This window comes from Mchenga conophoros, linkage group LG7, assembly GCF_057382185.1.
Source record: "Mchenga conophoros isolate Kocher_MC1m ecotype Shallow Benthic linkage group LG7, M_conophoros_male_GT1.1, whole genome shotgun sequence".
NCBI lineage: Eukaryota > Metazoa > Chordata > Actinopteri > Cichliformes > Cichlidae > Mchenga > Mchenga conophoros.
In genome coordinates this window covers 37935176-37961009 of record NC_140532.1, presented here as the reverse complement: position 1 = coordinate 37961009, position 25834 = coordinate 37935176, and the positions used below count along the sequence as shown (strand labels likewise).

Sequence of the window (25834 nt, the reverse complement as noted above, 5' to 3'; positions counted from 1 at the left end):
AGGAGGAAAACACAGCTGGGGCAAATTAGAACTGACGAGACAGGGAAAATGTAAACTGAACACACTAAGATAACAACAGACCTTCAAAATAAAACAGGAAACACATGACAGTCACGCAAAAACAAAACACTGACAACACCGAAACGTAACAACTATAATTTATAGCAATGGAAGAATCAGAAAAAGCAGATTAAGGTTTTTTTTTTGTTTTGACTTTTTTTTTTTTTAGTCCTACTTCCTCCTAGAAAAATCACATTATCTGCAAAGAAAACTATGACAGTTAGATTTAATTCATACCATGGTATATAGCTTCCACCCCATGGCCATTAGGAAACATACACCAAAGCTAGCAGATTAATTTCAGAACTGTTTACCTCATACGTTACCAAAGAAGTAAAGAAATAAACAAAACATCTCTACACAGCAGATGTTCATTCTCTGCCTCTTTAGCCCACTATAGGCTCCAGATCATAGTCTCCTGTCCACTACTTTGAGTTAAGTTTGGAGTAAAGACAACAACAGGATGAGATAGCAGAGCACATAGGAGAGAGATCACTTGCAATCCTGTGGTATGTTTTGTCTAGGATGCAACACATCCTGCTTCCAGGCACTAAGAAGCCTTTTCCCCCACAATTTTTAACATACCATAAACATAACTGAGCTGGTCTGCTAATTTGTTCTAGTTTTAAATGAAAAAAGAAGAAGAAGAAGGAGTAGAGTCTGATTATAATAATTTCCCCCAGGGATCAAATAATTTCCCCCAGGGATCAATAAAGTATTCTGATTCTGATTCTGATTCTGATTATTACAGAGTCCTGCAAAGTGTGAAACATATCTCTGCTTAATGCTCACACATAAAACTGTCAAGACTTCACACGCAGCTTGGGTGATAGGTTAAACAGGCAGAGTTACATCTGCAGCGTATAAACAGACACCAAAAAAGTTGACCACACTGCAGCACTACAGTAAAAAAAACCAAAAACTGCTGCTGTTCATTGCAACTGTGTTTTTAGTTTTAGTTTGGAAAGCTGGACTGAGGCCAGCTGTATCTGTGAGAACTGTAATCTGTTTTTTTTTATGCACAGCCTATATACCTCAGACATCCGTTAGTGTTCTTTATAGGTGAAAATGAAAGTACAGCTGGAGAGTAATTGAGGGTATTTCACAATTCTTACCGAGAAAACAGGACATGCTAGCACTAGAAAATTTCTTCAGAACTATAAAAGATGGGATGTGGGATTAATCTAAATTCCTCATATTCTGTTGGTAGTACAGATGCTGTTGTTTACAGACTACCAGAAAAGTTATTTTGTTTTGTGCACAATTATTGTGAAGCGTAAAGCCTTAAAGGCACTTGCATGGACATGGGCCTTGGTACTTGATATATGCATCTTCTAAAAGAGACATAATTTACTATACTTTAAATCAACAAAACCACATTATTCAAACCACTATGTTTATATATTTTTGCTTGCATATATTTAATTATTTTCATACTCATTTGGCTATTTGCAATCATAAGTTTAAAGGTGACTTCATAACTAAAAACCTGAGCCTTTTAATAATGATCATGGGGAGCACCACTGACCAATATGATTTACTATATATGAGGTCTGCAGTAGTGCTAGGAGGACATTGTGCTTGGATTCAGTGTTGAATGTAACAGCCTCATAGTTAAACTAATTAACACATGCATCGTTTTGCTGCTGCTGGCGACTTCAAATGTTGGGTCATTGCTACAAAGACAAATACATATATAGGCAGTGGCATCCTGCTAGAAAGTCTAGGTTAGTGACTATCAAGAGATCAACAGCTACAGTACGTAGACTGAAAGTGAATGCTCTTACCCAACACAATGACCACAGTCTTCAGAAGAGACATCATGGTATCTCGGTTGCGTCGTGGTCCAGAGCTGTGCCGTGACATCCTCATGGTTCTCTGCCTCACATACACAAAGATGTGGGCATATAGTGTCACCATGACAACAAAAGTCACAAGATTAAACACTGCCCAGAAGACCAAGTAAGAGTTGCTGTAGAGAGGTGCCATGTTGGAGCAAGACTTAATGCTACAGATACAGTTCCAACCTACGCTGGGTATCGCCCCCATGACTATGGACATAGTCCAGATAATGACAATCACAACCACCACGCGCCGGTTGCTCATGCGTGTGTGTAACTGCATGCGGAACACGGTGATGTGGCGTTCAATGGCGATGGCAAGCAGGTTGGCTACAGATGCAGTAAGGCTGGTGTCAATCAAGCCCTGACGCAGCAGCCATGTCGAAACAGTCAGACGCTTTGTGTTTGGTCCCGTGTTGAACATCAAGTAGAAGTACGCCAATCCAGCAAAGAAGTCAGCAGCTGCCAGGTTGGCCATCAGGTAGTAAATGGGGAAGTGGAATCTCCTGTTGACGTAGATGGCGATCATTACCAGAAGGTTGGCGAGCATGATGAAAATGCACACAGTGATGCCAAGGCCCATCACCAACCGGCTGTAGGTGTCCCAGTCGTTAGCAAGAGGCTTGTCGCTGCGGTTGTAGAAAAAGGTGATGCTCTCATTATAGTAGCATTGTTCCTCATCCATGGTTGTAGTGGTGTTTACTAAAATGAGAAAAGACATGGAATACATAAAATTTTCATAGAAAATCGAAAGTCTTTTGATGTATATTTGAATACCATAGATTTAATTTCAAAAGGGAGGTTTATTTTTCAGATCCATGGAACTGAGACAACATGCACCACCTCAAATTAAAATCTGCATTATGAAGTCAGTGCTGTTTAACTTTTTTATTGTTTCCTTTACTTGATCACCTCGTGTAAATCACACCTGTGATGTTAAATCATCACAGAAGGAGCATTAAACTAAACAAAGAAACACTTCCACTGAATGTTCAAAAGCATATGTGAGTATTTCAGCTTATCTGATTATCTGATTGCAGTGCTGTGTGAGTGAAACGTGAATCCTTTTCTCAGATTTTATCTTGACAGGCTGATACTTACAGAGGTTTTGCTAGAAATTGTTACAAAACAGTAGATGCAGTGTGATCAAAACGCCTTTGTGTGCTTTAAATGTGAGAATCTGGGCCTATTCATTACAATTTTGATGTGAAGCAATCTAGTATATTAATCTATATCATAAGCATGCTCCATGTTAGTTGTCATCTATAGCAGTCACTATTATCTCATAGAAAACATACACTGTCCAATATACAACCATGTGTAAAATGAAGCTTGTGTTGCCTACAAGTCACAGAAGTTTACAAGTTTACAGAAACATTACACAAAGGTGCTGCGTTTTTTGTGCCTGCAGGCTTGCCTTTTTTTTTTCATCTGGTTGAGGTTAACTAGTATTTATGCTTAAAAGATGCATGAGGAGGAGACTGAGTGAATGTGTGTGTGAATGGGTGGATGACTGAATGTAGTGTAAAGCGCTTTGGGTCCTTAGGGACTAAGTATAGCACTATACAAATACAGGCCATTTACCATTTTACCATTTACTGAGAAAATAAGTAGAAACAACAGCATCATCTCTCTCTCTTTCTCTCTCTCTCCCACACACACACACACACACACACACACACACACAATCACTACTCACATGAGTATATGTGTTTGTAATAAAGCTCAAGTCCCACACGGATGCTGGCTAGTGTCTCTCATGCACCTAAGACCGGAAACAGGACCTCAGGGCATGAGTAGTCTGTTTGTGTGTGTGTCCTAGAGATACAGACACAAGGAGGACTGGTGAAAAATGAGGGGACAATGACTGAAATAACAAGTATTGGAAGTTTTGGGTCAAAGGCTGGTGTTTTCTTTTTTGTCTTTCTTTTAAATTTTCCTTTCTTCATCTTCTTCTGTAATCATCCAAATTATTTGAAACCCTTCATGAAAGTGCAAACATGAAGCCCCCTCCCCCCCCCCCCCCCTCCTTAGCTAACTTGCAATTTTGGGAGAAAAAAAATTATTACAACCTTCACCTCTAAAATAGTCACATGAACAATCAAAAATCATCCTGGGAAATGAAGCAATGTTGAAAGCATTGAAAACTTAAGCTTGCCAAAGCTATTTGTTCAAATTCTGCAACTCAACTTGGTAATTTGCTTTTCTGAATGTTATATAATGGAGAGCGAAAACCTGCAGGTCTAACCAATAATTTTCTCAAGACTGTGCAATTGTTCCATAGTGACTCATGCGTTAAAGTATAAGTTTGGTATAAACAGCAGAATGACGGCAGCAAAATGAGCAGTGTGTGATATACGTACATTGCTTAGGTGTGTATTAGACGTTGCAGTGCACCAATGGCAACTTAAAGCTGTTTGCTTAAAGTTGAAACCAGTTAAAGAAAATACTTTTCTGGATATTTAGATTTCATTTTATTTATTTATCTTTATTTTCTTAAAGACCAATAAAGAACTCCAGCTGCAGCCATATTTGCCTGAAGCACCAGTAAAATGTTATTTTGTTTACTAAAATAGCAGTGGTACATTGTATTAGCAGTATTGGATTACTGGACTGTTCCAGGCCTACGGGATGTATCTGCTTCTTAATTTCCAAACACTAACCAGACAGCGTTGGAAAGTAGGGCCTCCTTTTTCAGACATGCTTATTTACCAATGTTTTGTTTTGCTTTTTTTAATGGTTTTGTCTATGTGTAAGCAACGATCATTCCCTGTGTTAATACAGCTCATTTAATACACTCGTGGAGAGACTTATGAAACTCTTTGGCAACTGATTAATTATGGAACCCTTGGACCTTGGTTCACAGCTGTTTTCACTACATTAACCACCAATATGTAAACTCACTAGGTCCTTTGAGATTGTCTTCCATTGTTATGCTGATGATCTACAATTATTTACACCAATTTCTGGAGGAAATTGATATGCCTGTTAATTTTGGTGAAAAGATGGTTTTAAAATTTAAGTATTACTGAACTAAAACATGGATGGACAGAAAGCATTTATTTATTTTTATTTATTTATTGTTTAAGAAAACCCTTTTTATTCATTCAAATGGCTTTCTTTCACCTGACATATTTTGTTGTTCAAATATGATGAGGTTCTATTTTATGCCTTTGTGCATCTAGTTTGGATTATTGTATTGCTTTACTATTAGGATACCCAAAGAAGAGGTATGTTAGAGGTCTGAACGTGGTTTAGAATGCAGCAGCTTGCATTCTTACTGGTTCATCTAAATATGATCATTATACTTCTGCGCTTTGCCTCTCTTAATTGGCTTCCTATTTATGCAAGAGCAGACTTTATATCTGCATAACATTCTTCTTGAAAGTCGAAAAAGCCAGAAAAAACAGGATTTGTTTTGCCCATTAGCAAGGTAGAGCCATTCATTCATGATTACTATAGTGCAGTGCTTGTTTGCTGCAGCGCAGTCATGGACAGAGCCTGGTCAGTGCACTACATATGGCTTATTTAGGGAGTTCCAAATACACAACAATGACAGTATAGATTACAAGTTTTCCAGTTTTACTACTCTTTACATTCACTGCTGCCAGCTTAGATTAAGTTGTAGTTAGCTCTGTTAGCTCTGGTCTGTGCTTTCTAAAGGACTATGATGGAAAGCACTCTTTAAATAAATATATTATTGTTAATAAAGAGGGTTTTTTAATTAACCTGCATAGTTCTTCCATACAAAAATTAAAATATAAAAATTTTAAAATAAATAATATAAGGAAATCATTCAAGGACTAACATTTTAAAAGGACTGACAACAGAAGATGACTTGCAGAGGTTTATAGTATACTGAGGCTAGCGAGCAAATCATTTTCAGTGTAGTAATGTGCAGTGTCCAGCCCTGTAAGGAAACTGCATTGTTTGAGTTTTTTAAAACCAGGATTCATTTAACCCTCTGGGGTCCACGGATGCGCCAGGGCATCAAAATCACATGACCAATTTTAAAAAATGTACAATTTGTATTTGCATTTCAAGTTTTGAAAATGATTCGTTAAACATATTTTTGGTTCTTACAGTAAGAAATATAACTTTTTTCTACTCTGATTTTAAGTTTTTTGTCTGAATTCAGATCAATTGTGCTAATACATTATGTCAAAATGAAACCATAACTCCAAATTCAGATATGTGAGGTTGTGCTGAAAAGAATGATACCAAACAAGGCAAGATAAACAGTTTTAAAAGGTGAAATGTAGAGGTCAAATCAAAAGTAGTCAAAAACAGCTAATTTTACCCTGGACCCCAGAGGGTTAAATAGAAAGCTGTATGGCCTCATTGCAAAAGAGTGTTATTAGGACATGTGAAAATAAAGAACACATCTGTTTTTGAAGCAAACTGCTAAATTTGCAATACTCCCCCCTTTCCTGTTTGTAATGGGTGTGTTATTTCCTTTTGGTGTCTGTGGAAGTTTTTTGGGTTTTTTTCTTAAAGAAGTGACAATATCATTCCTGCATCTAATTATTAAGATTTTAATCATTGCTCATGTAAGGCAGTCAGTCAGCAATAAGAAGAGGCATTATGAGGAACAACTAAATGACAGCAGCAACACTAATTTAAAAGAAAGTCACAGGGATCGAGTCTCCATTTACAATGACAACAGCAGATGCCCATGTCGTCGTCTGCAGTTTATGGCCATTAAATGTCTGGAGGGAGCAATCAACAGGGCATTAGATGCCTGAGACAAGTCATTATCAAAAGAAAGTGGAGGAAGTGTCAGTGACCTCTCACTTTCATCAGACCTTCGGAGCCTGTGGAAGGAGATCCTGTCATTGTGTATGTATCTGCATACAACAGTTGATAGCTGAATATTGTACAAGACTGTGTAAGAAAAAGGACATAGAATGAGGGGAATTTCGTTTTTTGTTCCTGAACAACACAAAGAACAGTGCAGTGACTTATTTTTCAAGAATTTAAATGTGTTTGAGAGCAAGAGAGGAACGTTTGGGAAGTGTGTAGAAGAGAACAAAATGCTCACTGTGCCCAAGTGTGTGTCGACACACTCTTCATGCTTGTTAGTAATGTGTGATAAAGTCTGGCTGTGCGGAGTGAGAGACTCAGTGTGTGTTTTGTGTGTGTAAGTGTCTAACAGGCTATGAAAGGACCACCCTGGAATCCATAGATGTGAGGTCATTACTCAAGGATCAACAGCAAGGCTACATCCGTATATTGTCAATGTACGCCTAACTGACACATGCATAGGGGCTAGTTGTTCTTCACCATTACTTATTCACGCTACAACAAAGTGCTAAATTGACAATAAATGATGCAGCCTTGCAGGGTGAGATAATTTTTCACCTTTGAAAAATTGAGATACTAATGCTCAATCACAAAACTACACGGTTCCTAGAATATGCATTCAGTACCACATACAATGGAAGCTATAGCTTGAAATGAGGTAAACAAAGGACCATAGACTTTTTTTATTACTATTAAAAGATTTATGGAAATCTTCAACACTTTGCTTTAGGTTAGCTGTAATAGAAACGGGCTCATGGCATTTAAATCTGTTAACACACTTTATGGTATTAGTAGAAAAGCACTGAATCAGGACTGCTATGTCAGCATGTGCTACATAGTAAATTGTTTATCCAGCCCATTCTCATTGCAAGGACATTAAATCTGTCATTTTCTCCAAATTACACACAGGGTGTCTTTTCACACGAGTGGCTGTGGACCAGGTTTAGGTAATAGTCACGCAGATCTGTTACATCTGTCAGATACACTAGGCAAATGCCATATTTCAATGTGTTGACTTAATGCTGTGAGCTCAAACCACAATCTTTTACTAAATCTAAGTAGCTTTTAGTGTCTGAAGTGAAAAAAGTGAGTTCAAATCAAACAAATCAGCAAGTGAAAACCAAGCAAAACAAAGTTCAAAAAGTCAAAGCTTCCAAACAGGAAGCAAACCACAGTTTCCTGGCAGACACATCAAGCGCTCGGCCTCTGCTTTTGCTTTTGAACTACACTAAGCATGAGGACTATAAAGAAATAATTCTTGGGTGTTGATTTTCTTTAACAGTTTGTGCTAACACGGCTCTTTTCTGTCAAGATAAAAGAGAAGATTTTGTCAATTTAGCGATTTTTCTACTGGCCTTTTATATTTACATTTGCAGGAAAATGTAAATTAAATGAAGGTTGTTATCAGGTTGTTACCATTGTTACCAAAAAAATACATAAAGTCATTTGCACTTTGCACTTCATGTTTAGATGCAATCCTCCATATCTGAGCTCCTCAATACTTGTTATTTTAGTGTCTAGTCTAGCTTGTTGCAAACAGCTGGCTGTGTCAAATTCTTTCCTTTGACTTTAATAAAAAACTTCACATAGCACGCACAGAAAAAAGCGTCCACTTACAAAATTCTAAGTTTAATAACAGCAGACTGGTCAGGATCTGATTCTAAATATTGCTGCTTTGTGCTGTCTTCACCTGTGACACACAGATTTGAGATTTATACAGCAGAATAATAATGCAGTCCTAATGCTAAACTCCATCTGAGCTGCATCATCTGAAGAACGTACTCATTTTCTAAAGTAAGAATTTTTTCTTGTATCAGAAAATGGAAATTTTACATGTCCTCTCCGACCACACGTGGTTCACTCTGATATTTTCTGAGAGAAATACTTGCCTGAAACCTATGCATATATCAGCTTGTCAAATAACAAATATGCAAAAATCATCTTGTTTCTCATCCTTTTACTACCCATTTGTTTGTGTTATACTTGGTTTATTGTGCTGATCATTATTGAACTGAAGTGGCTGCGAGTTCATAGATGAGCATATTATGATTGGATTATGTGAAGAGCTATCCACTGTAAGTTGAGTTCTTATGCATCACTGCCTCATGCTCATCAGCTGAGCAAATTTGATACTTTGTTTTGTTGGGGTTTTTCTTTTTTGCTTTGTTGTTGTTGTTGTTTTTAATTGGCTACAAAACAAATGTTGCTTGTGAATGTATTTTGCACTTTTTTAACCACTGTTCTGACAAGTGCCGTGATAAACCAACTTCAGTCACTGCCAGACAAGAAGTCCACTAAACACTTAACAGTAGAGTCTGTTCCCACTCTATTGAAAATGCATCATCCAGCCTTCTGGCTGCTGTTATTGAAATGCACCCCTGAGAGAAATACCTTTAAGAAAGACACACGTTGAGACCAATCACTGATCTGGGATTCCATGCTAAGCAACATATAGCCTTCATGGAACTCATGAAAGAGAAGAAAATTTTTATGTATCATACATTGTTTAACCCATAGTGATCTATAACTCACATGTGCAATAAAAGGCTGTATATGAAGTATTGTAGTCTACAAATTGTCTCTTTCTTGAATGAGTCTCATTGATGTAGCATTTCACCGTGAAACTTCTCTTTTCTTTTTATGGAGAAAATGATACATCTTCTAGCTTTGGAATTCAGACAGAAATATGACCATTTGAAGCTTGTTTATATGTGAGGTCACACACTAAAAAAAGCTAATGTTCCAAACAGGATCCCTGCAGTTTATCAGTGTTGTACTCCAGAGTGAGCTCCTGGCTCTGAGGTTTTTAACTTTGAGAAAAAGATTTTCATAAAAAGTCACGAAACATGTAAGAATGATTGCAGAGAAGCATAAATTATCAGAAAGAGAAAAGGGAGTCATTTAGCACACAGCTGGGGTGAAATCATGATTAAAAAAATGTCTAACTATTTTTGGTACATAAAATGAATCCTGTGGAGCATTTTTCAAATTGTACTTTGATGTGAATGATTTATGAGACACAGGAAACATATGAAAGTGATAAAAAAAATGTCTTCTTTGAAAGCTTGCAAGGGGTTCATGAGCTAAGGCTCTTCTCTATATGTTTATTTAATGCGTACCTCACAGTAGTAAGTGAACACCTTCCCTCTTTTCCAGTTTCTAACATTAACAATGTCAGCTATTAAAATATTATATACACTTGCAATATAAAGAGACTTCACATAGTCTGAGTGAGTTGCTGTTGACCCTTACTTTGCACCTATTCTACTGCTAAGCTAACTAGCTGTTTTCCACAGTTTGTAGGTTGCATTTTATAAACTACTGTTACGTTCCCCCCGAAGGGGTCTAGGCATGCGAGTGAGGGGACCAGTAACAAATGAGTCCAGAAACAGAATGAAAAGGAAAACAGACAGAGTTGTTCTGTATTAATATAGTTTTATTACAAATGATATAGGTTTATTACAAACGACATTAACTTAAAGAGCTGGCAACGCCGTTTTACCAATAATGCCAAAGAAACAAAGGAAACACTCGCAGCAACAAAAGACAAGAAACAAAAATGGGAGGCACTTCCCACACTTCCTACTCTACTCCTCACCACGGGGAGACACTCTCAGGGCCCACAAGCCCATCTACTCACTAGTCAAAAGGCGGCTGTCTGTTCAAAACCTAGCACAAAAACCGTGTAGCGCCACAGAGGGAAAAAACCACCCTGCTCACAGCTCATCCCCAGTTTAAATAGCCTCAGAGGTGATTGCTGACTGGAGTCAGGTGGCAAACGAGGCTAATCAAAAGCAGCTGTGTCCTGGGGAGAGAGGAGAGTGAGAGAGCGGGCAAACACTCCACCCACACACTCCCACAGCCTCACAGGATGTAACATTCCCCCCCCTCCCTTACATTAAAGCTCTACCAAAACAACAACAACAACACCTTATCGCGAGCTGCGTGAGAGTGCATCAGCCACTATATTGTCAGTACCTTTCTTGTGTATGATCACCAGATTATAATCCTGGGCCAGGAGTGCCCAGCGCATCAGTCGCTGGTTGTGGTTGTACATCCAGTTCAGAAAAACCAGGGGATTGTGATCTGTGAAGACGGTCACCGGGGAAGCACTGGAGCCCACATACACTTCGAAATGCTGCAGAGCTAGAAGCAGAGCTAAGGCTTCCTTCTCTATGGTAGAGTAGTTCAGCTGATGGTGTTTGAACTTCGCAGAGAAATAACAGACCGGATGGCACACACCCTCCTCATCATCCTGCAGTAGAACTGCTCCGGCGGCACTGGCATCGACCTCTAGCATAAAGGGTCAAGAGAAGTTAGGAGCCGCCAACACAGGGGTGCTGCACAGGAGAGATTTTGCCGACTCAAAGGCATGCTGGCACTCCACTGACCATTCAAAAGGCACCTTTGGGCTACACAGTTTGGTCAGCGGAGTCACGACCACAGAAAAGTTCTTACAGAAACACCGGTAATATCCGGTCATACCTAGGAAACGCCTTAGTTCCCGTCTGGTGGTTGGACTCGGGTAGTCCAGGATTGCAGCAATCTTCGCCTCCACTGGGCGGACCTGTCCAAACCCCACCTGCTTACCTAGGTAAGTGACAGTCGCCTTACCAAACTCACACTTAGAGAGATTGAGGGTCAACGAGGCCTCGGCTAGCCGCTGAAACACTGTCCTCAGAAGGGACATATGATCTGCCCACGTGTCTGTGTATAGCACTACATCATCTAGATACACATTGCACTGGGGCACATCTCCCAACACCAACTGCATCAGACGTTGAAAGGTAGCTGGGGCATTTTTCATGCCAAAGGCCATTACTGTGTATTGCATGAAGTGGTCAGGGGTGACAAATGCAGAAATATCTGAAGCTCTGGAAGTGAGAGGCACCTGCCAGTAGCCTTTAAGGAGATCAAGTTTGGTGATGAATTTGGCAGGGCCGATGCTGTCGATGCAGTCTTCCATACGAGGAAGCGGAAAAGAGTCAGACCGTTACAGCGTTTACCTTCCGATAATCTGTGCAGAAACGGGGTGTGCCATCAGACTTAGGCGTTAGTAGACATGGGGAGCTCCAGGGGCTACAACTAGGTTGTGCCAAGCAGTTTTCTACTAAGTACTCAACTTCCTTTTTCATCACCTCACGTTTGGCGATGGGGCAACGGTATGCATGCTGCTTGATTGGGGCTGCGTCTCCAACATCACTGTCATGCTCACAAACATTGGTACGTGAGGGTACGTCACTAAAGAGAGACGGGTAGGAGTGCAACAAGTCAAGTACATCTTTACACTGGGACTGAGGAAGGTGAGACAGGTTGGCCTCGGCCTTAGCTAAAAAAAAAAAAAAAAAAAAACAGAATTTGACAACCGCCCACATTGCTGTCCCTCAGAAAGGGTACCCAGATCATCATCACCCTTAACTTCTACACTTGGCAGGGTAACAGGGACTGAACCAGGGACAGCTGTCCCAGCAGTGTCTGGTGATTCTGTCATGCTGGTGTCTCTGGTATGGTATGGTTTCAACATGTTAACATGGCATAGGCGAGTCTTCCTTCTGTGTTCTGGGGTGTTGAGAATATAGTTGGTGTCAGACACTTTTTTCACTATCACATAGGGGCCTGAGAAACGAGCCATGAGGGCAGAAGTAGGCACAGGCAGCAACACAAGAACTTTGTCCCCAGGCTGGAACTGTCTTTCCACTGCTTTTTGATCAAATAGTTTTTTTCATGTTTGCCTAGGATACACAGAGAGCCTCTTTTGCTAACAAAGTAGCCCGTTGGCACCTGTCCTTGCATGTTTTTATAAACTCCACCACATTAGTTTTAGGCACACAACCGCTGAGAAAACTCTCCTTCAGCACCTTTAGTGGACCCCGCACATCATGTCCAAACACCAGGGTAGCTGGGCTGAACCCCAAAGACTCCTGCTTCGCATCACGTATAGCGAACAATACAAAAGGGACCCCTTCATCCCAGCTTTTTCCTGTGTCATGGCAATATTTACTCAACATTGCTTTAAGAGTTTGATGCCACCGCTCAAGTGCACCTTGTGACTCTCGGTGATAAGCACTACACACAGAATGAGAAACTCCAAAGGACTGTAAAGTCTGTTTAAAATCCCTGGACATGAAATTGGTACCCTGATCTGTCTGCACAGTTTTCGGGAGGCCAGAGGTGGTAAAGAATTTGACTAGTGCTTTGGTAATGCTTGCTGTAGTGATTCTCCACAGCGGAATTGCCTCGGGGAATCGAGTGGACACACACATTATGGTTAACAAGAACTGATTCCCTGCCCGCGTCTTTGGAAAGGGGCCAACACAGTCTACCAGGATATGCTCAAATGGTTCACCGACAGCAGGGATAGGACGTAGAGGGGCGGGGGGCACCGTCTGGTTCGGTTTACCCACAAGCTGGCAAGTGTGACAGGTGTTACAAAACTGCACTACATCTGCTTTCATTGCCGGCCAAAAGAAATGCTGCAGTATACGGTCATACATTTTAGTGACACCCAAATGACCTGACCATGCATGATCATGTGCTAACTGTAGCACATGCCGCCGCAGACTTGTCGGAACCACCATCTGCCGCACTGCGCTCCAGTCTTCTCCAGGCCTTGGGGTCCACTTGCGCATCAATAAACCTTCCCAAACGAAAAATGTCTGCTTCTTGCTCCCCTCACCACCCTTATCCTGAGCTGCAGCGGTAAAACACTTAACTAATGAAGGGTCTTCTTTCTGAGCCTTCACAAGTGCCCACGATACCATTTCCCATTATAAAATCCACCCCATTAATTGGGAAAGAAGGCCGCACACCCACTGAGAAGGAACCACTCACCAGCTCACTCTGTACCCAAATACGATGGAGGGAGCAGGCACAAAACTCATCCCAACACCTCTTACGATGATGCTAGAGTCACAGTCAGACTTCTCATTAAATTCAAGCACACTAGCTAGTATGAGGGACTGTGAACCACCAGTATCAAGCAGAATGGTCACTTCACGCTTATCCTCGGTCTTACCAGAAAGCGAAACTGTCCCCTTAAAAATGAAGGGCTTAAAACACTCATCCGGGGTCTCAGGGGAGGGGGGCCTACTGACAGGAGGCATGGTTTTAATCAGCCTGACCCCTTTTGGTTTACGTGAAGTCGAGACTGTTTCCGTTTATAAGCGTCACAATCTGCGATCAAGTGGCCAGACTTAAAAACAGAAAAAACACTTTCGGTCTGCCTTGGGACGAAACCCAAATACCTCACTCTTTGGGTGCGGTGCAACTGGCACCTTGCTAGCCTTCACTGGGGCATCGCGCCGGTCATACCTACTGACACTGGTTTTATGGACGAGCGCGAACTCATCAGCCAGCGTCGCAGCCTGCTGTAGCGAGGAAACCTTCTGTTCATTAATATATACTGCGATGCGCTCAGCAATGCAGTTCTTAAATTCCTCTATGAGCATTAGTTCCCGGATCGAAGCCAGGTCAGTGGCTTTGCAGGCACACCACCGATCAAAAAGAACACCTTTTTCCCCTGGCGAAATCAAGATAAGACTGACCCTGTCCCCTTTTCAACCCCCGGAAACGCTGCCTATAGGCTTCTGGGACCAGCTCATAAGCCAGCAGGATAGCAATTTTCAGCTTGTCATAGTCCAAGCTGTCCTCAGCTGACAATGAGGAACAAACTTCTTGAGCCTTACCTACCAGCTTACATTGGAGCAAAATGGCCCACGAATCCCGTGGCCAGTGCAAGGCCGTGGCTATTCGTTCAAACGACTCAAAGTAGCTGTCGACCTCAGTGTCATGGAACACCGGAACCAGACGACTATTTTTCCCTACATCAAATGGTGTGTCTGCCTGACGAATGGAGGCAGTCGGAGGAAGAGAAGCCTGCCGGAGTTCCAGCTGTCGCAACTTAACAGCTGTCTCCGCCTCCACCTCCACCTTTTTCAATTCGACCTCCCTGGCTCTGGCAAGCTCTGCGTCTAAACGCCTAAGCTCCAACTCCTTTAGCTGGAACTCCCTCTCACGATCCTCCTTTTCCAACTGGAGACGAGCCAGGCGTACACGGAGCTTAGCATCCTGCTTCCAGCCTACACTTGATTCAATGGAGAGAGGTTCGAAGCGAGGCAATGTCATGGCTTTGTCCTCAGGCAGCCCCTGAGCAACAGGTGTAGACACCAATGGACCTACAGCTTGAGCTGCCACCTGCGGAACAGGCTGAGATGCTACACCATGCTCAAGTGGACTGGCAGACACTGGCAAGGCCACTATCCCAAGCGAGGGGTTTTCCTTAAAAACAGCAATATCAAAGGTAGCCATTAAATCTAAAACAAAAACTACCTGAGGCTAACAATAACAACAAAGAAACACCACCTCCAAAACTCAGGTGGGAAATGTGTGGCCGCAGGTTAACCAATAAATAAAAATACCACCGACCCTCTCCCCAGACCTACCTACTAAAATTTCAGCCTAGTTAGCTTCTGGAGTGTACCAGGCTCAAGGCAACTTTAAAGGCTAAGCATCAAGTGCACAAAGCACCAACAAGCCTACCCCCGACAGGGAACTAATCCCCACCCGGGATTACTCCGAAAATAATAAAGGCAAAATAAAAAATGAGTGCCTGAAAGAGGAGCTTACGCTCAGCTAGACACTCCCCTTTGCTAACTGGAGAGAGAGCGCAGCAGATACCATACAACTAAACAGGCCACCGGCAAACAACTCCCTAAAACTCAATTGCTGTTCCTTCCATTCAGATCCCAGACGAGCCCCCACATTGTTACGTTCCCCCCGAAGGGATCTAGGCATGCGAGTGAGGGGACCAGTAACAAATGAGTCCAGAAACAGAATGAAAAGGAAAACAGACAGAGTTGTTCTGTATTAATATAGTTTTATTACAAATGATATAGGTTTATTACAAACGACATTAACTTAAAGAGCCGGCAATGCCGTTTTACCAATAATGCCAAAGAAACAAAGGAAACACTCGCAGCAACAAAAGACAAGTAGACTACTAAACAAAAATGGGAGGCACTTCCCACCCTACTCCTTAACACAGGGAGACACTCTCAGGGCCCACAAGCCCATCTACTCACTAGTCAGAAGGCGGCTGTCTGTCCAAAACCTAGCACAAAAACCGTGTCGCACCACAGAGGGGGGAAAAAACCACCCTGCTCACCACTCATCCCCAGTTTAAATAGCCTCAGAGGTGATTGCTGACTGGAGTCAGGTGGCAAACGAGGCTAATCAAAAGCAGCTGTGTCCTGGGGAGAGAGGAGAGTGAGAGAGACAGAGGGGGTAGGAGTGGCAAGAGAGGAAGAGGCGGGGAGAGCGGGCAAACACCCCACACACTCCCACAGCCTCACAGGATGTAACAACTACATATTGATCAAAAATGACTAAAATGGAGGAATTTTATTTCATACTATGTATCATGGTATATGGTATGAATCACTATGCAAGGCTACCCATATGTTTGGAAATGTACTTCAAATGGGTTCAAAAAGTATTTTTTTCTACATTTCAATGCATTTTAGATTATCTATAGGAAATATTTGATTGCAGCTTGATTATTGGGAATTTTAAATGTGTGTTTAATCCATGTTCAACTCAAACATGAAACTGAAACCAAAAAGTCTCATAACTTCCCACGGTTCTTCCATCCCTCACCTCCAAATCTCTTTCCTTTTCTCTTTCCACCTCTGTGTCCCCCTCTCCTCTTTGCCCTTGTGCTCATCTTCTGCAATCTTTTTCTTCTCAGATTTCCTCTCCTGTTGCCTGCGTCTTTTCCTCCAGCTCCCTCCTCCCATCTTTGCCAACTCTCCACACAATGTGACCATTGTTTCCATCTCTCCCACCCCAGAAAGCAGAGACGCAGGGCTTCTACAAGCTAGCATGCACACAAACACTCAGCCACATAGGCTTTCATTCTCTAACTTTATCTTTATCATTACAAACCACACACACATGCACACACTTGCACATACACTCAAACAGTTGCTGCGTACCGACAGAACTCGGAACAAGGATTGGATTGAGAGCCTGTGTTGAGTCATGAGTGACTGCAGGCGTGACCGGCTGATTCACAGCTCATCAGAGGATGATACCCTTCGAACCACTTCCATCACAGCACACATGGCCCCAAATGGTCATTATACTGGAATAGAATAGAATAGAATAGAATAGAATACTACACCTTTGTAGGACTATTAGTGTAATCAAGCACCACAATTGCATAAATAAACAAGAATGCAATTCAGTAGTGAAATACATAACCAACATTGTTGGCTTGCTTTAATTGTTGCTTTTTTTTATCTCAAAAAGAGCTCTCTGGTAGTGATATGAATGCATTTAGAAAATGTAGGAGCTTCAAACATACACAATATTCTTTAGTGACAAAAACCACACTAAACAGTGATAGGCTAAATATATCGAGTATACTATACATAATATTGAACAGAATTTTCTACCAAAACATTATGGCAGTAAAATAAATAAACAAATAGTGCATTTTAAAAGATGAAAAATCATATTTCAGGCAATTCAAGGAGCAGCGTTTCATCACACCACCAACAGAAGCACATTGGGAACGGTTACTCCTGGATGCACTGACAAAATAATGTTTCATTTCACAAGGAGAAGGAGTTAACTTCTAAATTACATAGAGAGAGGCGGCTCGGTTTCACAGTGGCTTTCGGTTTTTCCAAAGCCACTGACAGCAATTTGTTATTTCTAAATAATGAGCAGAATCATAAATAACATATAAAAGCTGTTTTAATTTGGCTATAAATTCTCACAGGGATCATAGCTTTGGAAAGTCTAGTGACAACCAAAATCCAACTCACTAGTTATTATCTATGTGGTGGCATATAATGCAGCTTTTCATTTTGGAACTGTCATGTAACTCAAATTATTAACTTTAAGATCTTTCTCATCTGTCCCACATGTTTAGGTAGAGCAAATCTTTATGCTAGAAGGCATAAAAAGGGGAATCTGCTATTAAAAATCCTCCTTCTTACAGTGGTTTAAGATATATTTTAAAAAGAAACTGTAAAAGAAAGAAAAAGATGCTTAAAATAGATGAATAATTGATGGACGGTTGTATGAATGCATTTAAAACAGTCTAAGAACCATTTATAACAAGTGGTTTTATTATAATAACTGAAGTATTTAACAATGACTGGATTACATTTTTTTTTTACCTAAACAGTCACTACCATATGTATCAGTTTGTTTTTATTTTTGTTTGGTTTTTTTTTCTGGATTTTATTAACAGGCATGTTCTCTAATGAAATTGCACTATTAGAGCCAGATTCCACAAATTACATCACCGGAGCTCAGATGCAATATGGGATTGCGTCAGTGTCGTCTGCAGAGATTTCAGGGTTTGACTCAAAAGTGTTCTTCAAATTCATCACTTTAATAACCTGGCCTGTCAAAACCATTAATGCACTGCACTGAATAAAAACAAATGTGTGCATGTGGTCATAATTTGAAATGATGATTAATTTGTGTATATATCTAGATTTACATATGCATAAATGTATGCATATGTCTGTATCTTCATCTGTGTATGCTCATTGGATACCTTTTTTATTGGATACCAGATCCCATTTTGTCTTCCAAGCTGCCTTAATCCTTCATGGCTGAGATTCAACAAGGTCCTGGAAACATTCCTCAGAGATTTTGGTCCAAAGTACCATGATAGCATCACACAACTGGTACAGATTTTTCAGCTGCACATCCATAATGGGAATATCCCATTCCACCACATCACAAAAGTGCTCTGTTGGATTGAGATCCAGTGACTGTGGAAACTATTTGAGTACAGTAAACTCATTGTCATGTTCAAGAAACCTGTTTGAAATGATTTGAGCTTTGTGGCATGGAGTGTTATCCTACTGGAAGATTGGTAAACCATGGTCATAAAAGGCTTTAAGAGAAAAGTCTGGCCCTACCATCGAAATGATCCAGGGGAAATTAAGACTTATCACACTAGGTAACATTTTTACAATCGTCTATTGTCCAATTTTGGTAAGCCTTATTTGAATTGGAGGCCTGGTTCCTATTATAAGCACACAGGATGGACATTTGGTATGGTACCTTTAAGGTTTGATGTGTTGTGCATTCAGAAATGAGTATCTTCATATCTCAGTTGTAACAAAGGGTTATTGGAGTTTCTGTTCATTTCCTATCAACTCAGTCATCTACCACACACTGGATATATTCTTTTACTTGGGTCATTTTCTGTAAACAGTAGAAACGGTTGTGCGGGAAAATCCCAGTAAATCAGCAATTTCGGAAATGTTCAGACCAACTCATCTGACACCAACAACCACATTCGTTGTGGGGAGATCGTGGCTCAAGAGTTGGGAGTTTGCCTTGTAATCGGAAGGTTGCCGGTTCGAGCCCCGGCTTGGGCAAGACACTTCACCCGTTGCCTACTGGTGGTGGTCAGAGGGCCCGGTGGCGCCAGTGTCCGGCAGCCTCGCCAATGTCAGTGCGCCACCGGGTGGCTGTGACTACAATGTAGCTTACCATCACCTGTGTGTGAATTGGTGGATACAGGCCATTTACCAGTCAAAGTCACTTCATTGACCTTTCTTCCCAATTTTGATGCTCACTTTAGCAGGTTATCTTGACTATGTCAGCATGTTTGATTTGCTGCCATCTATTTGGCTGATTAGATACTTCCAGTAACACTATGAGTAATGTGGGAGTCATTTCAATCAAAATATGTCCTTTGAAATACAATGAAACATTAAGTTTTTGTACAAAGTATCACTACCAGGAACAAAAAAGACAGGTAATATTTCTCATATGTTAGCTTCTCTTCATTGGCCCCCTGTTAAATTCAAAATTCAATTTAAACTCCTTCTGATTACATACAAAGTCTTGAATAAGCAGGGCTCCTCATATTCTAAAGACCTCATTGCATTGTTTTAAAAGAGCATTTCACTCTTCGACTGCATTGAATTATACTACTTTAAAATGCTATGTAACATCTGAAAAAAGGGTTAGTGTCATTGTTTCACTTCAAAAAGAGCGTGGTGAAGTACAGAACCAAATAATCATACTAATACAGAACCCCAGAAAGAGTCATGATTTGTGCTGGGTTGAAAAATTATTTCCTCATTATGGTGTTTCTCAGTTCCTCTTTCTTTCATGCATGACAGACACCTTTCAGATGATTTTAACCGTCTTCTGCCTCAAAGCCACACATGATCTGTTACAAGGAAGTTAATGAGTGGTCATTAGAGAAATAAGTGGTAAGTGCAGGGTCTATGTCTTGAACCATGTTAGCATTAGAGCCACTAAATGTGTTTATCTCTAACTGATGTGGTCCAGTGTCTGGCAGCACGAGCCTACAGTACTGCACCATTGTGGGTTGAGCTCCTGACAATGTAAACATCACATGGATGAACACTTGGCTTTTGGTCACACTGACCATTATCCTTTTAAGCCCTTAAAGCCTGCCTCTCAATAAAGAAGAACTTGTAAGTAAAGTGGTAACATAATATGACTGTTCCATATTTTGGAGAGCCAAAACATGTACTGTATGCATCCAAAACACTTTGCAGTAAATACACATCTACCCTTTGTGCAAGTGATTGTGTATTCTAACCTAATTCATGTAATCTTTCTGGGTAAATATTGGGTCCATTTTCTTTTCTGTTAGCACCAGCTAAACTGTGGATTGAAAAAACAATACCTTACATGATGACAGCATAATAATATGTACACACTGATAGTTGTGAGCAGTTTGTGTATAGATTTACCAAACTGTGCAAATCTGCTTTCTTTAAATATTTATGAATGTTTCCAGCATGCCATGACGTTATCTGAAGTTCGTTTGGAATATACAGTAACTACATTAACATCAAATATATTTACTTCCCAAAACAACATTCATTGTGTATCACTGTAGCCATGCAACCACAGTAGTGTTAATCTGACAGCTGTCAGTTTCCTGTCAAAACCACAATTTCTTTTTTCCATTTATCTAAGGTAAAAAAATGAATTGTAAAGGTAGAAGATGGCAACAAACCTCCCTGTGGATAAACAGAAGAAATGGCTACATACATTGAGAAAAACAAACGACTGCTTCCAAATAAGTAGTTATGAGCAAATTCTATCAAAGTCTATCTATTAAAAGCCAAAGGTAATGTTTTCAGAAGATGAGATATACAGCTATAATTACTTGATCCCAGAACCAAGAACAAGCTGAAGTTTGAGAGATATTTTCAGATATTGTTTATGTTATTGACAGTAACTGATAATAAAATATATCACAACTACTGTATTCATTTTAGATTTAAGGTCCTTATTGCATCATTTTTTAAATTTTGATTAATTAACTTCACAGTAATGTTCAAAGACTGTGCAGACACTGAGGAGCATAATATCTGTAATTCATGTTAATAAGAATGCATGTGTATGTAAGTAAAAGTCAAGATAACTTCAGAGAGAGTATCAGTGATTCTAAAACCATTTATAACTATTTGTTCTATCTTGTGTATATTTTTTATAGCTGTGAACAGCCTATTTTGAATTACTTCCCTGTTTAAATGGCCCTTGAAGAAATTTCTTTTCTGCAGCAACTGCTCACACATTCATGCAGGTTGCTGCATTAATGTGGAAACAATCTGGACCTATGGAGTAAGAATGGGTGGAATGCAGTTCCTTAGAATAGGGGGAGGAAAAATCAGGGTTCCAGTAATCATAACACAGATGTTTCAAGAACCCAGGCTTTTGATGGACGTCAAAGCTCATGACGGGAAACATAAAGCAGTCATCTTCAGGGGAGACAGTAAGTCTTTGCAATGGGAGTTCTGTTTAGTTTGATAAAAGAGGTCAGAAGTCAAAAGAATCAACTTCTCTGGAATGACTTTCAGATGAGTATGTTTCTGTAACCCCATCAAATCTATCAACAACAACTTTAAGGGCTAAGAACCCGAGGTGCTTCTCTTTGCTTTACCCATATTTTAAGTGCACTTGACTAGTAAATAAAAATGTTTGTGGCCTATATATATATCTAAATCTATATATAGACAAAGTATCATTCAACAAAAGCACTCAAACACTGTCACTTTAAATCATCATCAACTGTTTTTTAATACAATGGCATCATAAGTCTTTTACACTTATCTGTTTTTTTTTCCTGCTTGTTGTATGACACTATCATCTCTCACTTTCTCTCTTCCCGAGTTATGTCTTAATTTTACAACACTCTACAGTAGCTGTGTAAGTTGTAAAATGTTGCACTAAATTAATTTGGTTTGTGTGTCACAGAGTGCTGCAGCTACTTGAAAATGTTATTTTTGTTACCATAAGATGATGCTAAATGAAAAAAAGCAGATTTATACAGTTGTTGTTTTTTAAATAAGTACTTGAGAATGACTTAAATAAGCTATATCGAGAGTGAACAAATTGACCTAGTTCAGTAAATAAGAACTATGTGGCTCACTACACTACTGAAGAATTTCCCAGAAAAGAAATGTCCAAAAAATGTGAGATTTTGTATATATGACAATAATTGAACCACTGTGCTTGTTGGATTGATCTCCTGTTTCTTAGTTTTTTTTATGATCAGATTAAAATCTAACTTATCCACACTATCCATCAAATAAGTAAATAAAACTAAATCGATATTCAACAAACTATTAAAGAGAAATCTTTCATTCTGGTTGCTTAAGGCTGTAAGAAATGTCGAGAATGTCGAATCCATGATTAAAGTCGCTTCAAAGGCTACGTCCACACTAGCCCGGATGGATTTGAAAACGGCGTTTTCGTCTGAAAACGCTCTGCGTCCACACTAGCGTTTTCTTCAGTCGTTTTCACAGAGTTGTGCGTCCACATTGAAAACGCTTACGTTCCAGTCCTGCGCATGCGCAAATGCGAGTGAGAATTAAAGAATTTGAAGAAAAGCTATCTGGAGCATGTACAAACTGATAGTAATCTTTTTTAGGGCTGTCAAAATTGAGAGCAATCAAAACAACTGCTGTACAATGCCCTCCGCTATCTTTGTTTAATTGGTCACATGACTGCGTCACATGACTAAAACGCATCATCGTTTAAGAAAGTCTGCGCTTTCGAGTGTCTACACTGTGAAGGGACAGCTCCGTTTTGAAATGTATTCGTTTTCGAGAGCGTTTTCAAAACGCTGTGTTTTCCTTGGGGAAAATGCCGTCTCAGTGTGGACGGGAGGCCAAAACGGAGAGAAAACTATGCGTTTTCAAACAAAAACGCATTAGTGTGGATGCAGCCAAAGTCATTTGAAATCTCTCTTCAGGAGTGCTAATGGTCCTATCACTCTCTTTAGCATCAAAGACCCCCTGAGACCTGTGACAGCGGGTGGTAGGTAAGCAGTGGTCTCACTCTCTCTTGTGAATACACAAATAAACACACCCACTCAGACACAGAGACACCATTTGAGTCCCAAATTAGTGTTAATCAGGAAACATCAAAAGGGAGTGACAGCATGTATCAAGCACCTTTTTTCCCTTACAGCAGGCCTTCTCAATCAGTTCAAATTTACTTTGATGACACAGAAACCCTGCGGTCTTATCACATATCTTGGGTGCATGTGGAAACTTTGATAAAAAAAAGGAAGGTCATGAACTTAATAAACTTTTCTGGTCAAGTTTCAAGGTTTTTTGGTGGGTGTATAACATTCTTCAAAACAATAATAATACTTTAGAAGGAATAGGCATATAATGAGCAAACTGCCAATAACAGGAACTAAAAGGAGCCAGTAAAACGCATCACATCAGCAACACAGCTGTGAAGTCTTTTGTCACTTTCCAAGCAAGAACACAGCCAACTGTGTTTATTTGAATGCATGACCCAGGCTAAGGTAACAGAAATCCATCCCTGAGGTCTGTGGAGATTGATGACAAACCAGATGTGTGTGGCTCAAAAGAGCTCTTTCAGGAAACATAAAAGTACTCAGTTATGCCTTTTTATCTCTTGTATAGATGTGAAATGGTTCATCTTCAAATGGAAATTTGCCATGGGGAGTTTTGACTAAGAAAACTCAAGTAAGGACAGAACTCAATGGCTTCATTTCACCCTATATCATCTAGAACATCTTAACTCAGCTTAATTGTTGGGCAAGTTAAAGTTTGAGCAAACCTGTTCTAAATTAAGTCCCACGGGTCTCAAGGGAGATTCAGATTTTTCCATTAAGAGTGTTTCACAGTGCCAATAACAGAAACAGAGCTTTTAAGACGTGCTTTTGTCCGATAACAGTCAGCAAGGTCCCCACAAGAGCTGTTTCATGTATATTTATCTCCAGTTTGTTATGCATGACTTATTATGACTAACCGACAAACAACACAGCATCTGATCAGAACCTGTCAGATGAAAAAAAAAAACCCAAGCATTCCATCCCAGTTGGTCTTAGGATGTTGGAATTATTGCTCCTTTTGACTTTTAGACTACAAGTTGGACCTCTGAGCTATCCATCTCTGCCATAACAGGTGAAGCCTGTGTACCCTAAATTCATACAGTTAAACTTAACTATCTTGTGTTCGATAAATAACTAAATCACTTTGTTTCCCGAAGGTGTTACTAAAGTCTGCTAAAATTGTAACAGTTACAGTTGATTTTTAGGGCTTGAGTAGGGTGGATTGACGCCTGCCGGCAGAAGACAGAGTCAAGGCGTTTTCTTTGGAAAGACGCCAGCACTGCAAGAAATGCTTCAACATGCTGCTGGTGGTTTGGTCATCTGTAATACTCACACTGACAGCACAAGTGTTTTCTCTTGAATAACCGATGCTGGTTAGAATGAGTTTAGATTTGATTTGGGGGAGGAAGACGCAGAGATTCGATAAAGAAATCTAAAATAAGATCATAAGAACACATTCTCTATAACGAGATCAGCGTGGAAAATCTAAACAGATGTCAGCCTTTATAAACTCCTACACCCAACGCCCATTTATTTTTTTCCTCTCACTCCCATTTACAAGTGTTGTTCCAATCCCAGAGTTTGATAAAGAGCCCAGTTCTGGCGCAACAAGTCCTTCATTCCAGCCGCGTCCCTGTTCTCACATCCTCTATAGACGCACAACTGCGCGTCTCCCGTTGAAATAACGGTGCGCTGAGGGGCTCCAGGCATCTGCTAATACCATCAAAGCCTTTATCTGAACTGACTGCTCTATCGCCACGTCTACGTGGCAGGTATACTTTTGATTATGAAAAGATGCCCACTCTTAGGCATATGTGCATAGTAAGACAGCGGTCCACATAAACCTATACATGTACCCCCTCTATGTAACAAATGTTAAATTGTGGGGAAATCTCTCAACAGTGAGGATAAGATATCAAATACTTACAGTGTCCTGCATGCAGTGAGAGCAGTGGGTAGGTGGTTTAGCTTACTCCCTGACTGGTTCCTGGATGTCCAACTCAAGTTTGATCCGGAGTGTCTAAAATTCCTCCAACAGACAACTCATACAGACTCTGCCTGCGCAACTCTGAAGTCAACGCCGCAGCGGTGTAATATAAGATTTAAAATCCAACATGCAGCCAGGTAACCCTTTCATTTTATGTCCGTGCAGGGGGAAAAAGCGAAAGATCGGTCAAAGTTTCCCACCGCTATGTCCCGATTTTGTTTGTTTTTTGGCTTTGTTGTTTTTTGGCTGTTTTTTTTTTTCAAAAATGCAAGTTGTTTTAATTTCCCCCCCAGATAACGAAGCCTTTGCGCTCTCTGCTTCGTCTCCGTGCCTCTCTGCGCTGGCGCGGCTCTCTCCTTCTCTCTCTCTCTCTCACCCTCTCTGTCTCTCTGGCCGACAGACTGCCACACAGACTGCACAGGACGGGACCTTTGTCCGCATGTGACGTCACTCACACACACAAGCCGACACGCTGATAGAAATGTCATATCTTTTATCAAGACAGGACTACATGCACATTGCAATTTTATTTAGAGAACAGGATGACACACAGTTACAAACACGGTGATGGCTGCACACTGAAATACAGTGCACAGAATACACAAGCAGCTTTAATACAGCTGAGTGCGTCACATAGCGTCACATAGCACTGTCTGCTCCATTCCCACAGCTTAGACTAAGTAGTTTCTTGAAATGTCCCTCTATAATCCAAGTGCAAACAATATATACCGAAAGGTACCATAACCGGAG

At 40.4% G+C, this 25834-nt stretch overlaps 1 protein-coding gene across 1 annotated transcript in view; it reads right to left on the bottom strand.

Moving 5' to 3' along the window:
- The window catches only part of lpar1 (lysophosphatidic acid receptor 1), a 44194-nt gene extending 18722 nt beyond the window's left edge, over positions 1-25472 (bottom strand). The window contains exons 1-2 of the mRNA XM_085279153.1: positions 25025-25472; positions 1848-2603 (exon numbers count right to left, since the gene is read on the bottom strand). Of these exons, the coding sequence (XP_085135279.1) occupies positions 1848-2586 (739 nt within the window). The 5' untranslated portion in view covers positions 2587-2603; positions 25025-25472. The remainder of the gene's footprint in view (positions 1-1847; positions 2604-25024) is intronic.
- Positions 25473-25834: the final 362 nt, after the last annotated feature.